Genomic DNA, 18,454 nt, shown 5'->3' with positions numbered 1-18,454 from the left:
TCACCTATATTTATCAAACATAATGGATGATACTGATGTATTTTCTCTCAATCTTTCTTCTTAGATACAGCTGGTTTTTTTTAATGTGGCAGAAATTGAAGTATGATATCCAGTTTTATATTTTGGCAAAGTTTTATTCTTCCAAATAAAAAAAATAGACTGTTAGCCATCATTTCTAGAGTTGCATAATATTCCACACAGATGAGCTTTTGCTCCTTTTGTTTTTTAGTCTGCATTGAAAGACAGTGTTTGACAGCATTGGGGCTTTTGAATTTCTTACTAAAGGAAAAGAGAATGTACTGCCGGGGCTCATACCTGTAATGATTCACAGCTAGGATCGATGGTAACTGCCCAGAAATTATCAGCTAGAGAGGTTAAGGTCGACTTCTTTTTAAAGATCATCTCAGGTCATAGACTAGTGGTTGATTATCTTTGTTGGTGTCTGAGTCAAGTTAGACAACCAGGGTAGACGATCCAGTCCTGTAACTTACTATCTCTGTGACCTGGCACAAGATTATCGGCCTATCTGTGTCTCCATTTTCTCAGAGGCAACAGTGTGAATAGCCTCATAATTCCTCCATTCTTAGAAATAAATTTTAACACACTAGATCATTGGGTTGAGTTCTGCAATCAATGTGAACATTGCAATTTTTCCTTCCCCTTTCCCTGGCTCAACACCCCCCAGTGCTCTAACAATCAATGGTGTCTTAGCACTGAGGAAATATAATACTACTTGTCTGACAGTGTTTGCAATGGAAAGGATTAACTGAATTATACATAAAATGTTCTCAGCACTTGGTAGGGGCTCAGTAAATGGCAGCTACTATTTATTCGTTTTTTTTTTTTTTTTAAATCTGTTATTCTTAGAATGGTAGAACATTTATTTGGAGGAGAATATTTATTTTAGGAAATACATTAGTGGTAGGTAGCATATTTAGTTAAAACTCATGTGGCTTGGAAAATTCCTCCACATCTTAAGTTAATTAGAGATGGCACAGGGGTGGCAAATAGGTTTAACTTCATGTGCCAAGTCTAATCTGTTGATGATGATTGTCAGACATGCTGCGTGCGTTGTGAGACCTGCTTAGGCAGACTCTGGGTGTAGCAGGTCCAAGTGCCAAGGTTGATTAGAGTGTGTTCCCCAGGCTCAGCAAGATGGAGTAGCACTGCACACACTGTTTGCCATCTCTGTGTTCTGGTGTCACAAAACATTACATGGCAATTCATTAGCATTAGCTAGGCTCTAGTTTGTCAGACAGGAGTTTCATCAAGTTCCTGTAGCAATAGACCCATCTCTAGGTCCAAGATGAGAGGTGGAAACCTACATGGCTAAAACTTAAAATTCCAACCTTGGCAGAGACCTGGGGGACATGCACCATTTTGAAAGTAGAGCTTTTGCAATGACCTTGACTTTGCTCAGCCTTTGTCTTGCTAATGCTTATTTAGGTCTTGCCAGCTGGGCTTGGAATACCCTACATCTTGGCCTTTGTAGAACTTTGCTATTAAATTGACTGAACTATCTCTTTGACTGCATCTTGTGCTTGTCCTCCTTTGCTGTAGATAGATGGCTGTTAGCCCAGGGAACTTTGCTCAGAAAGGGCGATAGAGTTGGAAGGGAGACTGTTCATTTTATCCTTATCTAATTCTCAGGTTTTGTGGCACCTACAAAGTAAAACCAATGATTACAGCACTTTATTGAAGGCTTATGTGGAAAGCTACATACCATTTCTTGAAATATTCTGGTAGTCCCTGTGGTTACAGTGGTTTCTTCTCCGTAAATGAAGGTAAATAGATTTTTCTTCAATTCTGAAACAAATATATGTATTTATGTATTTACTGTCAGGACATTTAATGGTGAAGTTCAAAGAAACTTATTATTATTGTTTTTTGGTACCCAGGATTGAACTCAGGGGCACTCAACCACTGAGCCACATCCCCAGCCCTATTTTGTATTTTATGAGAGACAGGGTTTCACTGAGTTCCTTAGAGCCTCGCCATTGCTGAGGCTGGCTTTGAACGCGTGATCTTCCTGTCTCCACCTCTGGAGCTGCTGGGATTACAGGCATGTGTCACAGTGCCCAGCAAATAAACTTATTTTTTGACATGATTTTTTAAAATATGGTGAACATGAACTCAGAAGATCAAAATTTCACTGACTTTTTTTTTCCTAAACTGTGAATATCTTATTGGGAGTTATAAGAAGCAATTCAATGAAATGAGTGCCATTGATATGGTAAGAGTACTGCTAGAGACATCAAACTTATTTTGTATGAACCTTTGGAATAATCCCTTTCTAATCTTTTTACCAACAAGTGCAGTAATTTTTTTGAGGAATTATTCATCTTTATAAATTATTTTGTTTTGAACCTGACCATATTTTCTTTCTTCCTCTGGTTGCTCTGAAACTCTGGCAGACTCCTGTGTCCAGATCCATTCTCCCCTTGGTTCATTGCAATAGAGGTTTGAGCAGTACCCATGTCGGCTCAGAGTGAAGATGCATTCCCCAGTTTCCCTTGCAGCTAGGAGCAGCCATGTCACAAAATTCCGAATGATGCAATGGAATTAGAAATATCCAGTGGCAGTTTCTGGAGCATTTCTTAGGACACAATTAGAAGGTAACTCTTGCTATTTCTTTGACCTCTTTTTCCATCCTGGAATAAGAATGCTGCAATCTTGGACTATGGAGAAAAGGTCCACACTGGGAAAGCCGTGGTCAGTGGGAAGGAGCCTGGATCCCTGGGGAGTGGGTGGAGTTAAGCTCCTATACTAGTTCTTGACTGCATGTTTCTGTATTTTTCTGTGTAAGAAAAATAAATTCATGTACTATTTTATTTATACCACCCATCTGTTGAATCTGTTTTACTTATAGTTGAATCTAATATTAATGAGCACAGAGCTAGAGCCAAATTTGACGAGAGTATCAGGCTATAATTATACATATTTTAAGCAATTTTCTTGGCTTTCCTTTGCCTCATCTTTGATTTTCTAATTTCTTTTGCCAAGCTTTTAATTTAAATGTAATTTAATGTTATGTTGTCTATACTTTTATAGATTTCCTAAAATTCTTTTTGAAACAAGATCAAGTATAAACTAATGAATAATAATTCAACTTATAAATATTCCATTATTCTTCAAATATATCTTTTCTTCATTCTGATAAGCTCATATCTCACAACCTTATGTAAAATTACCCTCTATTTTACATATTATGAAAATCTTAATAATTGTATTACAATGCTTGGCAACTGTCTCAAATACTTCAGAAAGGTAAGAATGTACTACGTTTGGGCATTTGGAATATATTGGTAGTAGAATTCTTCTTGAAGTCTGAGAAAACTAATGATAACACTTCTTAGTAGAAGACTAAGATGTCTGAGCAATATTCTAAGTACAAGATTTTTGCTTTGTGATAGAATTTTGAAGTGAATGATACATTTTTTAAATTATCATTATCATTATTATCATCCAAGCTACTCATGCACAAAGCTTTAAAAATAAAGTTTAGGAGAATGTTTGTTGAGCATATTGTATGGTCCAGGCACTGTTTATTGTAGGCAATTGGGTTATATTGGCAAGTGAAAAAGACAAAAGATTCCTGCCTCTGTGTTGTTGACATTCCAGTAGCAAAAGACACATCAAAAGCACTAAATATTAGAAATAGCTAAACTATATTCTAGAAAAAAAGTAAAAAAAATAAAAAGTAATAAATTCTATTTTAAAAAAAGGGGGAAAGGAGATTAGGATTAGAGTGGCCATAGGAAGTCTCATTGAAAGGTGAATTAAGATAAAGATGAGCCTCATAGAGCCAAACCATTTGAATGGTTAAGACTTGCAATAATAAACAGCAATCTCATACTTTTGCCTCTTTCCCAGTTCCCAGGGGCAACCAATTTTAACCTTAATTGGCTGAGTCTTTTGATATTGTGGGGGTGGGGGGGATTTTTCTTTTTATCTTTAAGTGACATACTTTAAAAAACTAAATTTTTGGTCTTTTTAAATTCTCTTTGCATGATTTTTTTTGTATTTATCATTAATTCATCCTCAAATCTTTTACAGTTGTTTGTAGTGCATATTCGTCTCCTTTTGATATGCTCTGTATGTCAGATTGTTCATTAATTTTGTCATCTTGTGGAAATGTCTCCTAGAGCCTGTCGGTTTGCTTTAGTTTGGGTTTGTTGTCTTCACCCTGGTGCACAGTGGGTAGCCTGAGAGCTCCCTTCTCTATCCTACTGGGTTGTTAGACATCTGATTTCCTGGAAGGCTATACTTTTCTTATTTTGGATGGAGAACACTTTTATATAACTCTGAGAGGTGGATGGAAAGTAGTTTCATTTTTTTTTTTTTAGCACTTGTATATCTGGAAATGCTTTTATTCTTTGACTTGCTTGCTGGTGAGGTGTAAGGTGGAATCTGGAAACATAGCTTACACTGTAATATAAATGTTGGTAGGATTCATGGGATTTGGTGAGAAAAAACTTGAAGTGAAGAAGTATCAGAGTTTACCTCTTCCCTGAACTATCATCCTATCCAAAGGTGTCTTAGGACACAGATGAACTCCACACCTCTGGGACAAGAACCTCACTCTTTGGCATTCTACATATATTTAGGAAAAAAGAGTTGAAGTATTTCTAAGTCACTCTGATGATGAAAATGATGACAATGGTGATAATAACAACCACCAATAATAATAAATTTCCTATATAGGCCATTGCTTTGTAAAAATGGGGGTGCCTCATACATGATGGATCAGCTTTTTTTTTAATATTTAGTTTTTAGGTGTAGATGGACACAACACAATGCTTTTATTTTTAGGTGGTGCTGAGGATCAATTCCAGCCTCATGATGGATCAGCTTCTTGCCAAACTACCCCAAAGGTGAAGGAAATTAGCCTCCAGGACCATTAGAATTTGGAATTTGGCCATCTGACTTTATGTGGCAGCATGAAGATGGTCACATTAGCCTCAACACCTCTACCTTTGAATGTGGGCTGGGTTGACTTCTTCAACTAATAGAGTATGATAGAGCGGCACTCTGCAGATTCTGGCTTTTAAAATTCCTGGCAACTTTTGCCTTGTGGAACTCTGAACTGCCATATAAAAAGTCTGACTGCCCTGCTGGAGGGGCTATAAGAAGATCCCACGTTGGAAGCAACCAAGATGTCCTTTGATAGGTGAACAGATAACAAACTATAGTGTATCCATACAGTGGGATACTCAGTGATCGAAAGAAATGAGTTGTCAAGCAATGAAAAGATGCAGAAGAACTTTAAATGCGTATTTTAATTGGAAAAAAAGTCAACCTGAAAATACTGCATATTTTGTGATTCCAACTATAGATGCTCTTTGATGTACAATGAAAATATGACCCAGCAAACCCATTTAAAGTTGAAAATACCATAAGTCAAAAAATGCATTTAATATACTGAACCTACCAAGTATCACAGCTTAGCAACACAGCACATGATAGAGTATTGGTTGTTTTTTCTTGTGACTATGTGGCTCATTGGGAGCCACAGCTCATTACTGCTGCTCACCTTCACAAAAGAGCATCAAATCACATATCACCAGCCTGGGAAAAGATCAAAATACAAAGTGCATTTTTCTTTTAAATGCATATCACTTTGGTACCATTATAAAGTTGAGGAAATTCACAAGATGAACCATAGTAGGTCAGGGACTGTCTATTTATGACATTCTGGAAAAGGCAAAACCATGGTTAGGGTAAAAAGATTAGTGGTTACCAGGAATTTGGGTGGGAGGAGGAAAGATGAATAGGTGGAGCACAGTGGATTTTTTAAGGAAATGCTAATCTGAATCAGTATTGGCTCTTCATTTCTAACAAATGTACCACATTAATACAAGATATTAATAATAGGGGAATTTAGGGAGAAGGCACAGAGATATGTGGAAACTCTTTGTACTTTCTGCTCAATTTTTCTATAAGCCTAAAAATGCTAAAAAAGTAAGGTCTTAACCTTTAGTTCCCCTTTCCCAGGTACCAGTCATGTGAGGGAAGCCATCTTGGATCCCCCAGCTCATCCTGGCCATTAGGTGAATCCCAAAGAGTAACCAAGGTCAATGTCATATGGACAGGAAGCACTGGCTAGCTGAGTTCTGCCTGAATTCCTGACCCTCAAAATTATGGGATATAATGAAAATGGTTATTGTTTTGAACCACTAAAATTTGTAATATTTTGTGACACAAAAGATGTCCAGAACAGTTTGGTTGTAGAATTTGGTTGAGATAATTTTCCCAGAGAACTCTGAAGGAATGTATCTGTTAGTTTCTAGCTCCCCGGTGGTCAGTCTGAAGCCATTCTGTGTCTCAATGTTTTGCAAGCCTGTAGTAGCATTTTGTTCCAAGTGTTCTTGTTATGATTTAGATATAAAGTGTCCCTCAAAAGCTCATGCATTAGACCATGAAATAAAGTTTAGAGGTGGATTCATGTAACATTATTAAAAGAAAAATATTTGGCAATGGAATAAGCAAAACATTCAACTTGTTTCTGGAACAAGAACAAAAAGTTTAGAGGTGGAACAATTGGGTTAGAAGGGCCTTAACCTAATCAGCACACGAATCCACTTGAATGGATTAATGGGGTGATAACTGTAGGCCTGTAGGATATGGCTGGGAGAGGTGAGTCACTGGAGGGTGTGCCTTTCTGGTATATATTTTGTCCCCAATGAGCTGAGCTTAGTCTCTCTCTGCTTGCTGGTGGCCGGGTCCTGAGCTGCTTCCTTCCATCATGCGCCTTCTGCCTTGATGTTCTGCCTCACCAAAGCAATGAAACTGGCCATCTATGATCTGAGGCATCTGAGGTTGAGTGTCAAATTGTTCTTTTCAGGTCTTTTGGTCACAGTGGCAAAAAAGCTGACTAAACAGTTCTGAAATGCTATGATAGCAGACGGTGTTGGTGTGGTTCTATTTTCATTCAGTTTGGGGCATCTGATGGAATCTTTCAAATCTTGGAAGTTCACGTTATTCAATTCCGAGAGATGTTCTCGGATTATTTAATTCATGACATCCATGTTTCTTTTTTAGAACTCTTTTTTTGGATATTGAGTTATCTGAACTGGTCTTTCAGTTTTCCTAGTTCTTCTACCTTATTTTCATTTGTCTTTTCTTCTCTACTTTTCTGAATGTCATTCTCAATTTTGTCTTTCAACTCTTCCTTTACAATTATCTGCTATCTTGTATTCGTTGTTTAGGAGAGCAGAAATAGTCAACACAACAGCCACCATCACAGAAGTGACGTCATCACGGCATATGCGACTTATTGAATCAACGTGCTCTCACAAAAACGTGAACTTGAGAAAGTGTTATTCTATTGGCATTTTCACTAAAATAGGAATTTGTTTCCTTTAGTACATCCAAGGAGAGCTCATGATCCTCAATAAATTTATCTATTAAAAAAAAATTCTCAACCGCTCAGGAGGCTGAAACAGGAGGATCATGAGTTCAAAGCCAGCCTCAGCAAAAGCAAGGCGCTAAGCAACTCAGTGAGACCCTGTCTCTCAATAAAATACAAAATAGGGCTGGGGATGGGGTTCAGTGGTCAAATGCCCCTGAGTTCAATCTCTGGTTCCTCCTCACCCCCCCAAAATTATCTGCTACTACTAGTGTAATTTCCAAGTACTCATTTTGTTTTCTGAATATTCCTTTATCACATGTTCTTGTTTTATGAATGTAATTTCTTATGTTTTCAAAGATAATTTTAGTTATTTTTATAAGTAGGCTGTTAATTAGAGGGTTTTTTCCCAACTTTGGTACTGAGGATTTAACTCAGGGGTGCTTTACCTCTGAGCTACATCCATAGCCCTTTTATATTTTTTATTTTGAGATGGGGTATCACTAAGTTGCTAAGTTGCTAAGTCTGGCTATGAACTTGTGATCTTCCTGTCTTAGCCTCCCAAGTTGCTGGGATTACAGGGTGTGCCACCATGGCCCTAGAGTTGTTTTTTTTTTTTCAAGTCCCCTACCTGCTGCCACCTTCCTGCACCCACAAGTGCATAGTTCCTCTCTGTCATTTTCCTTTGTTTTCATGTTGGAGGTTTCCCTTAGATGTCTGATGATCTGATGGCCTTGGGTTATTGGTTTATATTTAAACATTGAAATGGCACACCAACAAGCTGATTTGGAAGTGGGCTGCTGGGTGTGCTTTTTGAGTATAGTCCTGGCTGTAGGGTGAACTGGCTGGGCCTTTCTCAGGGAACTCTGCGGTTAGCATCTTGGGGTCTCCTTTTGGGATGTTCACATTCCCAGGGGAAGAGCTGTCTAGTCTGTAGCCAGGACAGTAGCTGCTAGGGCCCAGTACTTGGCCTACCTAACTGCTTTTTCTGCAATCTTTTAGCCTTACTTCCATTTCTAGAGTGTAGCCAGTCAGTCCTCAAGTCTTCTGGGGGTTCTGCAGTGTAAACCAGGTTGCTGCTGGGTGTTCCCCACAACTAGCTCAGGATGCAGCTATTCTGAAACTGCTCTCAGCTACAGCTTGTCTTTCTGCTTCTGGCTTCCAACATGTTGTGGCTGTTGGCTCTTCCTGTTCTCTTTGTCCTTGTGGACAAATTCATTTACTATTTTTTAAGTAGAGTTTCCCAAATATGAGAAGTAAATGTTTGTGTTTAATCTGCTATCTTACCCAGAAGCCTGAAACAAATACTTTACATACTGAATGGTTTACACCCTGTGCCTTGACTATTTTATTATATTTTGGAATAGCAGATAGGAAATGGACGTTAGATCTGAGTTCAATACTAAAATAATTTCATGGTCAATAAAGTAGGTTTATTTTCCTTTGGGAAAGTAATTGTTATCAATACTTGGTCATAAATGTATTTTTGATAATTCTAAAAAAGGAATTTATGTACTGAAATATGGTTTTGCTCATGACCTGCCTCTGGAGAGCAAATAGCATGGGTATTAATCTTATAGGTACAGCTTGTTTCACATTTCATTACAAGAAACATTGGTATCTTTACCAATTGGCAACAGATTCATTCATATTTCTAACTACAACTAGTGCCTAGAGGTCTGGGGATGTAGCTCAGTGGTAGATTGCTTGCTTAGCATGCACAAGCTCCTGAGTTCAATCTCCACTATTCCCTTTCTCCCACAACATCTAGAATTTGGGGATTAAGTTCTTCTGCCAAGCACTAGAAGTATTTTATATAACTAAAACACACTATTTTCTTTCATCCTCATCCCAAATAAATAATCTCATTTTAGGAATTGAATTTCCCAAGGAGTTCTCAGGAATTCTGAGCCTAGAGAGGAATCAGTGGAATATTTTGAGATGCCTACATGTTCAGAGGATGGCTCAAGAGAAAGTTCTCTAGGTGCAAGGTCTGCTGGACTGCATGAACAGGACCATGCTAGGTCACACTGCATGACGAAGTCAAACTGTGATGACTGTTCTGGTCTCAAATCCTCCTCTGGTTCTCCTATTTCCACTTGGAATTTTTAAGTGTCCCAGTGTGGTCTTTTGTTACTCTCTTTTCATTGTGTTGCACAACAAAATCCAGACCAATGGGCCTATAGAAGAGGTGACTGCTTTAATCTGCACTTTGTGGGATGAAGAGGAAAGGTAGTTGAAAGCCTCTTCCACACTTTGTCCAATGCCTGAGTACTGGTATCTTCAACACCAGAAGCAGGCTTGGAGGTTTAACCATGTGAAATTTCCAGATTTATCCACTCCATCTACTGGAGGGCTCTGTGCAATACAGGCACTGTATGCAAGAACCCCTGATTACTAGCCAAAATTCAAAATAGATAAATCTCAAGTCGAATGGTTACTTATTGCTTTGCCCAATGCTGGTTCATTTATCCAAAAACTTCTCTCTCTGAGAGTCTTCTAAGACCCTCATTCCATTAAAACAAATCAAAACAAAGTAAAATCAAGAATGGACCTCACGAAAAATAATGCAGACAAATATAAAGATTGATTTACAACTAAAGAGAAAAAAAAGAAAAGGAAAATGGTTGTCTCCTATATTGACTCAAAGGAGAACCTGGGGTTTTCCCAAAGAGTTAGTAGCCTGTCAGAAGTCTTCAGGATGAATTGAGTGTGATATGTTTCAAGCAATAGTGACATATCATGTTCTGGCTTACTTTCTTAGGCCATTTCTGACTCTCTCCAGAGGGACATCTAGTTTGGGCATAAATTCTGAGGCCCTATTAAGTTAAATTTTAGATAATAAGTCACAGAAAAGAGTGGGACTAGGAAGGCTGGCAGCAGGATGGTGAGAGATAAATGGTAACATTTGATATGAAGGGTTAGGGCAGGGCAGGAGATTAAGATAAAATTGGATAACTTACAGACTAGACAGACTCTATCTAGGGACCTTTTCTTCTAGAAAGCTTTGAGAAAAGGGTGGATATTTTTCTTTCTGATGTGGATAGAAGTTAGGCCAGCATGGGTCCAGGGAGATGGATTAAAGGCCTTTCAAATTTTCTTCTAGTCCTTTGTTAGTAGCCAGAGAGCCCCGTGTAACTCCTAACTCACTGCATCACAGAACAACCAAGATTCAGCCTCTGAGAATGATAAACATGCAGATCGTGACTTGTGTATTCCGAGAGACCAGCAGTGTGCTAATTTCACAGGGTGAGGATGACTGTATTGAGGAGGTCCTGGGAGTTCAGACATGCAAACATTAGCAGGACAGCGTGATAAATTTTGAATTTGGAGCAGGAAAACTGTACGGGGAAATAGACTTCATGGGCACTGTGTTCAATAATTCATGAGCTGCTGGACTTAGACTATCTGCCTACCTGTTAGGTTAGCCTCTCACTAAGACAGCTTCCTCTCCTGTTCTCTGAGGGCAGAGCCATTTTAACTCTCTCCATCCTGACCCTTAACCAGCTCAGGATTTGATTCTAGGCCAGTGGATGAGGGTGAACATGACAGTGGGAAAAAACTAAGAGACTTAAGGCAACGGATGCTTATAAATTTGAAAAGATCAGCTGTGACATAGACGATCATTTTAATAATCAAACAGCATTTCCCAAAGGATGTGCTGTGAAGCAACAATTTCTGAAGATCTATCTTTTTCATAAAACAAGAATATGGAATTCACATAGTTCTGCAGTCAAATCAGTTTAGGAAATATTTAATAATAGCAGCAAAATGGACTAAGACAATGTTGTACTCCTCTCCTTTTTTTTTTTTAGATATACAAAGTTTTTTGGCATGTAAAAGCTCTGATAAGCCTTACACTGAATAAACTTGTTTCCCTTTATTTAAATTAGCATATCCAAAACTTATTTCACTTAATGAATCTTTTAGAAAATGTGCATAATACCTTTTAACATTTTGTGGAACTGATATTTGACAGAATACTTTTTGAAGAAAATTGATGGAATATCTCTGTGATCTTTATTTGAAAATTGAGATGTTCTAAAGTATCATGTCCTGTTGGTTATAAGAATTCTACTAAAGAAATTTGGAGAGTGTTCATTTGCTTATATCAACCTAGATTACAAAAATCACATCATTCTGTACAAAAAAGTTCACGTGGAGGCTTGAATTTATCTATTATTGATCAAATTTACTACTAGCAAAACTTCTTTTTTATGTTTTCTGCTTGGCTACTGAGTTAATAATTTTCTTTTAAATTATTTTTTTCCAATTTGTTGATTGTAAGATGAATATTTTAATATTGATTATGTGATTTAACATTTTAATGAATTTTGCTAATTTCTTATAGAACAATGATTATAGGACACCCTTAAAAGTCCAAGAGTTTGCTATGCTGATTTACTTTTACACATATAACATCATGCAGCTGGAGATTCAATTCATGCTGTTTATACTCCTTTTCCTCGTCCCTACCGTTTCCCATGAAATGTTAGTTCCGGCAAATCTGATTTGATTTGGGCAATTTGAGAAAATGTATATGAAGGAGGTTTGTGGATTGTAAAGCATTCTAAAGTGTAAAATTATATAATGAACTGGTTCAGCAGTTCTGTTATGGCATACCTGCTGTATGCCACATGTTGTGCTGGGTTCTCAGGCTACAAAATGAAGTCACCTGATCATACTTGGGATGCTCACAGTATGGCTGCAGGGCAGGTGGAATGGAAGATAGTGAGTAAATGTGTTGGTGGGCCTGATTCTGGACCCTCATGGATGAATGCTTATTATTTTGTTCATTGTGCAGCAGAGAAGTCCTAACACAGAATGCTATGTTTGGGGACAAAGTGCTGTCAGAACACTGGTAAGTGCAATTTCCTTGCTCCTTTGACAGAAATTTATTCCCTATTGGTACAAGGTCAGCTTTGATGGCAGTTTCTAAACTCTTGGTGTCTGGACTCCCATAATATGATATGTTGTGTATCACCTCTGGCCTATCATGACTATTATGTGTAAATTGGCATATACCCACCCTGAAAGCTATATTTTGCTGCACAATAAAGCAGAAACAGTCCTCTGAAACTGTCTCCAGAGGGATTTCTCTGCTTCCTCAAGCTCCCCACAGTCGATGCTGGAAGTTCAGGTCCCTCAGCATAAATGACTGTGATAAGTGAGGAGGGGAGATCAGATAGACCAATGGGGGTTAGTAGGAAGAGACTGTCCGTTAGCCATGGGTTGTGACCCACAGTAGAGGGTAACTAGATAGAACAAAAATGAGATAGATGCTTATGAAGAGATGCTTAACTCAAAATGACAAAATATTGTTAAAGTGGAAAAAATTTAAAAAGATGGACAATATCTAGTATTAGCCAGGATGGGATGAGACAAGTATTCTCACACACTAATTGTGAGAATATAAATTCGGATAGTCCATTTGGAAGACTTTTAAAAAATTAAGAATATATATATTTTGATTCAACAATTCTTTTCCCAAAGAAGTCCTTATACATATTCATAAAGATATAGTACAGAATATTCATTGTTGTGTTGTTGGGAATATTGAGACTTCGGAAATAAGTTTAATGTCTCTGACAGGGGAAAGAAAAAAAACCCACACACACTACAAAGTACTGTGTAGCATAAAACAAGAATGGAAAGTGCTCCAAGAGGCATTGTTGAAACAAAGCATAACTTTTACTATGTTATGCATGATGTTTAACTTGTTGGAGAATCCCAACAAAGTGTTTACTTCATCAAGTACTAATACACGCATGGAAATACCTAGAAAGGGTCTGGGTGGAATCATGCTGAACTGTGAAACGGGGGGACTTTTAACAAATACATTCATACTTTTGTGAAATTAAAATATATTCATAATCTGAGTAATTAAAAATATAAAAATGTAAAATAGCTAGAAGCAAGAGGGAGTCAAAAATAAGTGGAAGCAAGTCATTTGATAGTATTTGGCAGGGAGACTCTTGTCTTTCAGGAGCCACTGAATCTATAGAGGTCCTGCCCATGAGTGGAGCCTCTGTGTGCTTGGATGCCATTCTTTCTTGCCTTCTCAAGGATCTCATTCCTCTCCACAATCTCTTTTCTCTCTCTCTCTCTGGGAACATCCCATCACCATAGTATGTTGTAGGATTTCTCATCTAAAAATAAACTCTTCCTGATCTGTTATTCTCCTCCAGCTTTCCTCTGATAGCAAAACTCGTTGGAAGAGTTGTCCGTGCCCACCTGCACTCACTGCATCACCTCCTGAACCTTCTCTCCAACCAGGTTTCCATCGCCACCCACTGACAGGTTTCTGGGCTAAGTGTCTCCATGGTCACCATTGGTCTTTCTCAGCTCTTGCCTTCCTCTGCTTCTGGCAGCATTAGGCTGGTGTGACTTCTCCTTCAGAAATACTTGCTTCACTTTGTCCCCAATCATCCTAAGCCATTTTAGTTTATACTTTTAAGACTGTCCCTTCTCAATCTTCTCTTCCCAGATCTCTAAATGTTGGCATCATCCAAATTCTGTCCTTAGTCACTCCTTAGAACAGAGGTGGCAAATTTTTGAATTCAGAACCATTATTAAAATTGTTGAGGACCCTGGAGAGGTTTTATTTATGTGAGTTAGACCTATTGACATCTATTATATTAGAAGTTAAAATGAGCAAATTTGAATGGACATTTCATTAGTAATCGATTTTAAATAATGATGACTCTATTCCATGTAAGCATGACTTTTTTTTTTCTGAAAAAGGTAGATATCTTAATAGAAGACAGCTGGATTTACCTACTTTTGTATTTAGTCATTGTGATATGTCATTTTGGTGGAAGTATGTAAAGAAATTCTGGCCTTACACATACATGTAGCTTTTGGAGATAATTAAGGGATAATCTTCTTTGATTATTCCCAAACTATACCCAAACTCAATCAGTAGTAGTTTCTTGAAGATTGATTAATTGCAACGTATACTCTGAAATTGTATCAATGAACATTTTACACCTGGTTACATTAAAATGCATTGGTCTATCTTGAATTTTTAGTGGCTCTTTTACCATATATGATTTTATCACATGCTTATCATTTAGAAAAAAAATCTGTTATGCAGATATTCCAAATATTTATAGATCTCATGATACAATATTGAAAAATTATATTTGTTCCTATTGCTACATATTTCATTAGAAAATGAAAATTTCAGTGAGTATTAGGAAGCTGTCAAATTCTTAGTAGAAGAAACACATTTTCTAAAACTCAAGTTTTTTCTTTGAATCTGGGAGTCATGGTGCACGCTTACAGTACCAGCTGCTTCTGAGGCTGAGATGGGAAGATCATTTGAACCTACAGGGTCTTAAGACCAACATGGGTAACATAGAGACACCCTGTCTCAAAAACATCATATGACAAAATGAAACAACCCTTCCAAACAAAAAAGCAAAAAACTCCAGATTTTCCTTTGAAAGCCAAATTTTATCATTAACACCAATGTTTTCACTTATTTTCCTTGAAACGAACTTATTTCATTCATTTTAGATCAAACATCTTTTATATATATATCTGAAAAGCCATAGTTTGTTTCATAGCCAAATAAATAGCTTTTATTTGAAAATAAAAATTTTCAAATTTTTGAAATAAATAAATAACTTTCTATGAAAAACTGATTCAGTTTTCAACTCATACCTTGTTAATGTTTTGTTATGCAGCAGAAGTGTTTTTTTGCATATTTTGCATGTTATTGGATTAAATTATTAAAAATTATTTATCCAGCTTAATAAAATTAATATTTTTTGATGCTCTGTGGCATTAAAAACTTTTTTTAAAAAATTTTCTCATTAGTTATACATGACAGCAGAATGCATTTTAACTCACTGTACACAAATGGAACATAACTTCTTATTTCTCTGGCTGTACATAATGCAGAGCCATAGCATTTGTGCATTCATACATGTACATAGGATAATAATGTTCATCTCATTCCATTGTCCTTCTCTCCCATCCTCTGCACAATCCAAAGTTCCTCCATTCTTCCTGCCCCCAAATTATGGATCAGCATCTGCATGTCAGAGAGAGCATTTGGCCTTTGGTTTTTTGGGACTGGCTTATTTGGCTTACCATGATATTCTCCAACTTTGTCCATTTATCTGTAAATGTCATAATTTCATTCTTTAAGACTGAGTAATATTCCATCGTGTATATAAACCACATTTTCTTTATCCATTTTTCTGTTGAAGGGCATCTTGATTGGTTCCATAGTTTAGCTCTTGTGAATTGAGCTGCTATAAATATTGATGTGGTTGTGTCACTCTAGTATGCTGATTTTAAGTCCTTTGGGTATAAACTGAGTGGGATATCTGGGTCAAATGGTGGTTCCATTCCCAGTTTTCCAAGGAATCTCCATACTACTTTCCAGAGTGGTTGCACCAATTTGCGGTCCCACATAGGTGGCGATTTTGAGAAATGATGCCTATCTCTTGTTTCAAACTGAGAGTTGAGAAGCTGAAGAACATACCAACTAATGTAGTTTGTGCTAGTGCTCTGGTGCATGCTAGCATGTTGGCAGTTTTACCTACCATTGATTTTATACCTTTAGTACAAAGGGCTACCATTGGTTTGAATCTTGAATGTCCCCCAAAGGCCATGTGTTGAAGATCTGGTCTCTGATGCAGCAGTGTTCTGAAGTGGGGCTTTCAGGAAATGTTTGGATTGTGGAGACTCTTAATTTCATAAGTGGATTAGCTCATTGATGGATTAATAATTTGAATGGACTATTGGGAAGCTATGGAAAATGCAGGCGGTGGGACCTAGCTGGAGGGAGGAGGTGCCTTTGGAAACTCTATCTCATCCCTAGCCCCTTCCTCTCTCTCCGCTTTCTAAATGCCATGAGGTGAGCAGCTTTCTTCTGTCATACCCTACTGCCACAATGTTCTGCCTCACCTCATCCCAAAGCAATGGAGCTCGCTGACCATGGACTAAAACCTCTGAAACCATGAGCCAAAATAAATCTTTCCTCCCTTAAGTTGTTCCACCCCCGCCTCAGGTATTTTGTCTCAGTGATGAAATCTAACTAATACGATTACACGGTGAAAAGAAAAATGATATTTTAGTATTGTTGCGCAAACAACTTTACCTTGTGGGCCCCCTGAAAAGACCTTAGGGACCACCCACCAGAGGTACATGAATCACAGTTGAAAAGCAGATGGATTCTGTCCCACTCCAGTCAGTTGCACCCAGCTTCAGTTGATCACCCCTCTGATTAATCATTTGTTTGGCAAAGTATAATTATGATAGGGCTAATCATTTGCAATTATGTCATATGCAATTTGTGAATAATAGATTTAATAAGGTTATTAGTGTTTAGTACTTACATGTCTTTTTTTTTTAAAAAAATATGAAATTGGGTTAAAAATCTTAGCAGCAAATCCCTACTCTCCAATTTTCTTGTTTGAATGCCCCAAGTGATTTGGTTTGGAGTGAATACATTGCTTTTCAAAATTGTTCTCTCATATAACATCCACTGGGTGGGAGAGAATAGATAACCTTTTACATTCAGAATCTAGGACACCTCTCATCAAAGATGTGTTAAATGTCCTTAGATAGTTTTATTGTGTCGCTTATAACAATGGCTCTGTCTTTTGCTTTCTAAGTGTTTGCCATGTCTCTGGCCCAATATAACATTTAATCTAGAAAATTCCATCTGGTTTGCATTCACATGTATCAACTTGTTGATCTCACTCTAACCTTTCCAGCTTGACATGGTAACTGTTTTTCTTTTGACTTTTGTAACTTTTATGGCTAACTTCAACCTTTTCTTTTTTTTTAAAGCTCTGATTGCCACCCTATCCCCTCAACACTCCAACTTTAAAGAACCTATCTTTTTTTTTTTTTTTTTTGGTACATATTACAGAATGGTGTATTTCCTTGTGGGATATTGGGACATGCACATAACATTATTTTATTGATTTCGATCCCTAGTAACTCCCCTTTCCCTCCCCTGATGTCCTTTCTCTACCAATAATGGTCATCCTTCTACTTTCATAATGTTCTTTATCTTTTTATTTTCCCCCTTTTCCCTTGTAATTTCCACGTTAGAGAAAACATATAATTCTTCCTCCCCCCCCCCCAAGTCTGGCTTATTCTGTTTAACACAATGCTCTCCAGAACCTGTTTGCCATTTAGCCCTGGCCTGCAGATCTCCTCTGACGACTGACTCTAGCCCCCACTTTCTGAGGAAGGGGATTAGATAAGCCATAAATGCTCAGCTTAGATGTGGTTGGTTTAGGTAGCTATTTTTGTTAAGGATTTGGGCACATCTGTTTTCCTCTCCGGGATGAAATATCATACACAAGGGGCAACAATAATAATAACAAATAATAATAATAATAATGGAAGGACACTTTTATTCACTAGCTGGTCAGACACCCAACATCACACAGTGGGGGCTCCCTGTGCATAAGCCCATCCTTTACTGCACACTAACTGTGCTTTGGCCACATGCGGCTCAGAATGCTTCAGGCTTTGTGCCATGAAATTAGTCTGCCTTGTCTCAAAGGACAGGCTGGTTAAGGGGTGGAGAAAGGCATGTTTGGTAAGGACAGAACTGCAGGGGCTTCTCTCCCCAAGAATTTCTCCAGTGCTGCTGAGTCAATGTTATAGGGTTTGGATACTGGAATGTCCCTCGGAAGGTCATGTGTTGAAGTCTTGGTCCTCAATGCAGCAATGTCCAGAGGTGGGACTTTGGGGGACTGATTGAATCATGAGGGCTCTAACCTTATAATTTATCTGCAAATGCCATAATTTCAATCTTTAAGACTAATATTCCATTGTGTATATAAACCACATTTTCTTTATCCATTCTTCTTTTGAAGGGCATCTAGACTGATTCATAGTTTAGCTATTCTGAATTGAGCTGCTATAAACATTGATGTGGCTGTGTCACTCTAGTATGCTGATTTTAATTAATCCCACTGATAGATGTATAATTTTAATGGACTACTGGGAGGTGGTAAAACTGTAGGCAGGTGGGGTGTGGCTGGAGGAAGTGAGGCACTGAGGGGCATACTCTTGGGGACTATATTTTGTCCCTGGGACCTCTTCTCTCTCCCCCTTTTCTCTCTCTCT

The 18,454-nt window shown here is 37.8% G+C and overlaps 1 protein-coding gene across 1 annotated transcript in view; it reads right to left on the bottom strand.

The window, feature by feature from the left end:
* Window positions 1-18,454, bottom strand: part of Aoah (acyloxyacyl hydrolase) — a 202,798-nt gene that overhangs the window by 54,164 nt on the left and 130,180 nt on the right. Inside the window, exon 13 of the mRNA XM_005319198.5 lies at window positions 1,724-1,806. Within this exon, the coding sequence (XP_005319255.2) occupies window positions 1,724-1,806 (83 nt within the window). The remainder of the gene's footprint in view (window positions 1-1,723; window positions 1,807-18,454) is intronic.

The sequence above is a fragment of the Ictidomys tridecemlineatus genome, chromosome 2, assembly GCF_052094955.1.
Source record: "Ictidomys tridecemlineatus isolate mIctTri1 chromosome 2, mIctTri1.hap1, whole genome shotgun sequence".
Lineage (NCBI taxonomy): Eukaryota > Metazoa > Chordata > Mammalia > Rodentia > Sciuridae > Ictidomys > Ictidomys tridecemlineatus.
Note: the sequence above shows the minus strand (reverse complement) of the source record. Positions and strands in the feature narration are given on the sequence as shown.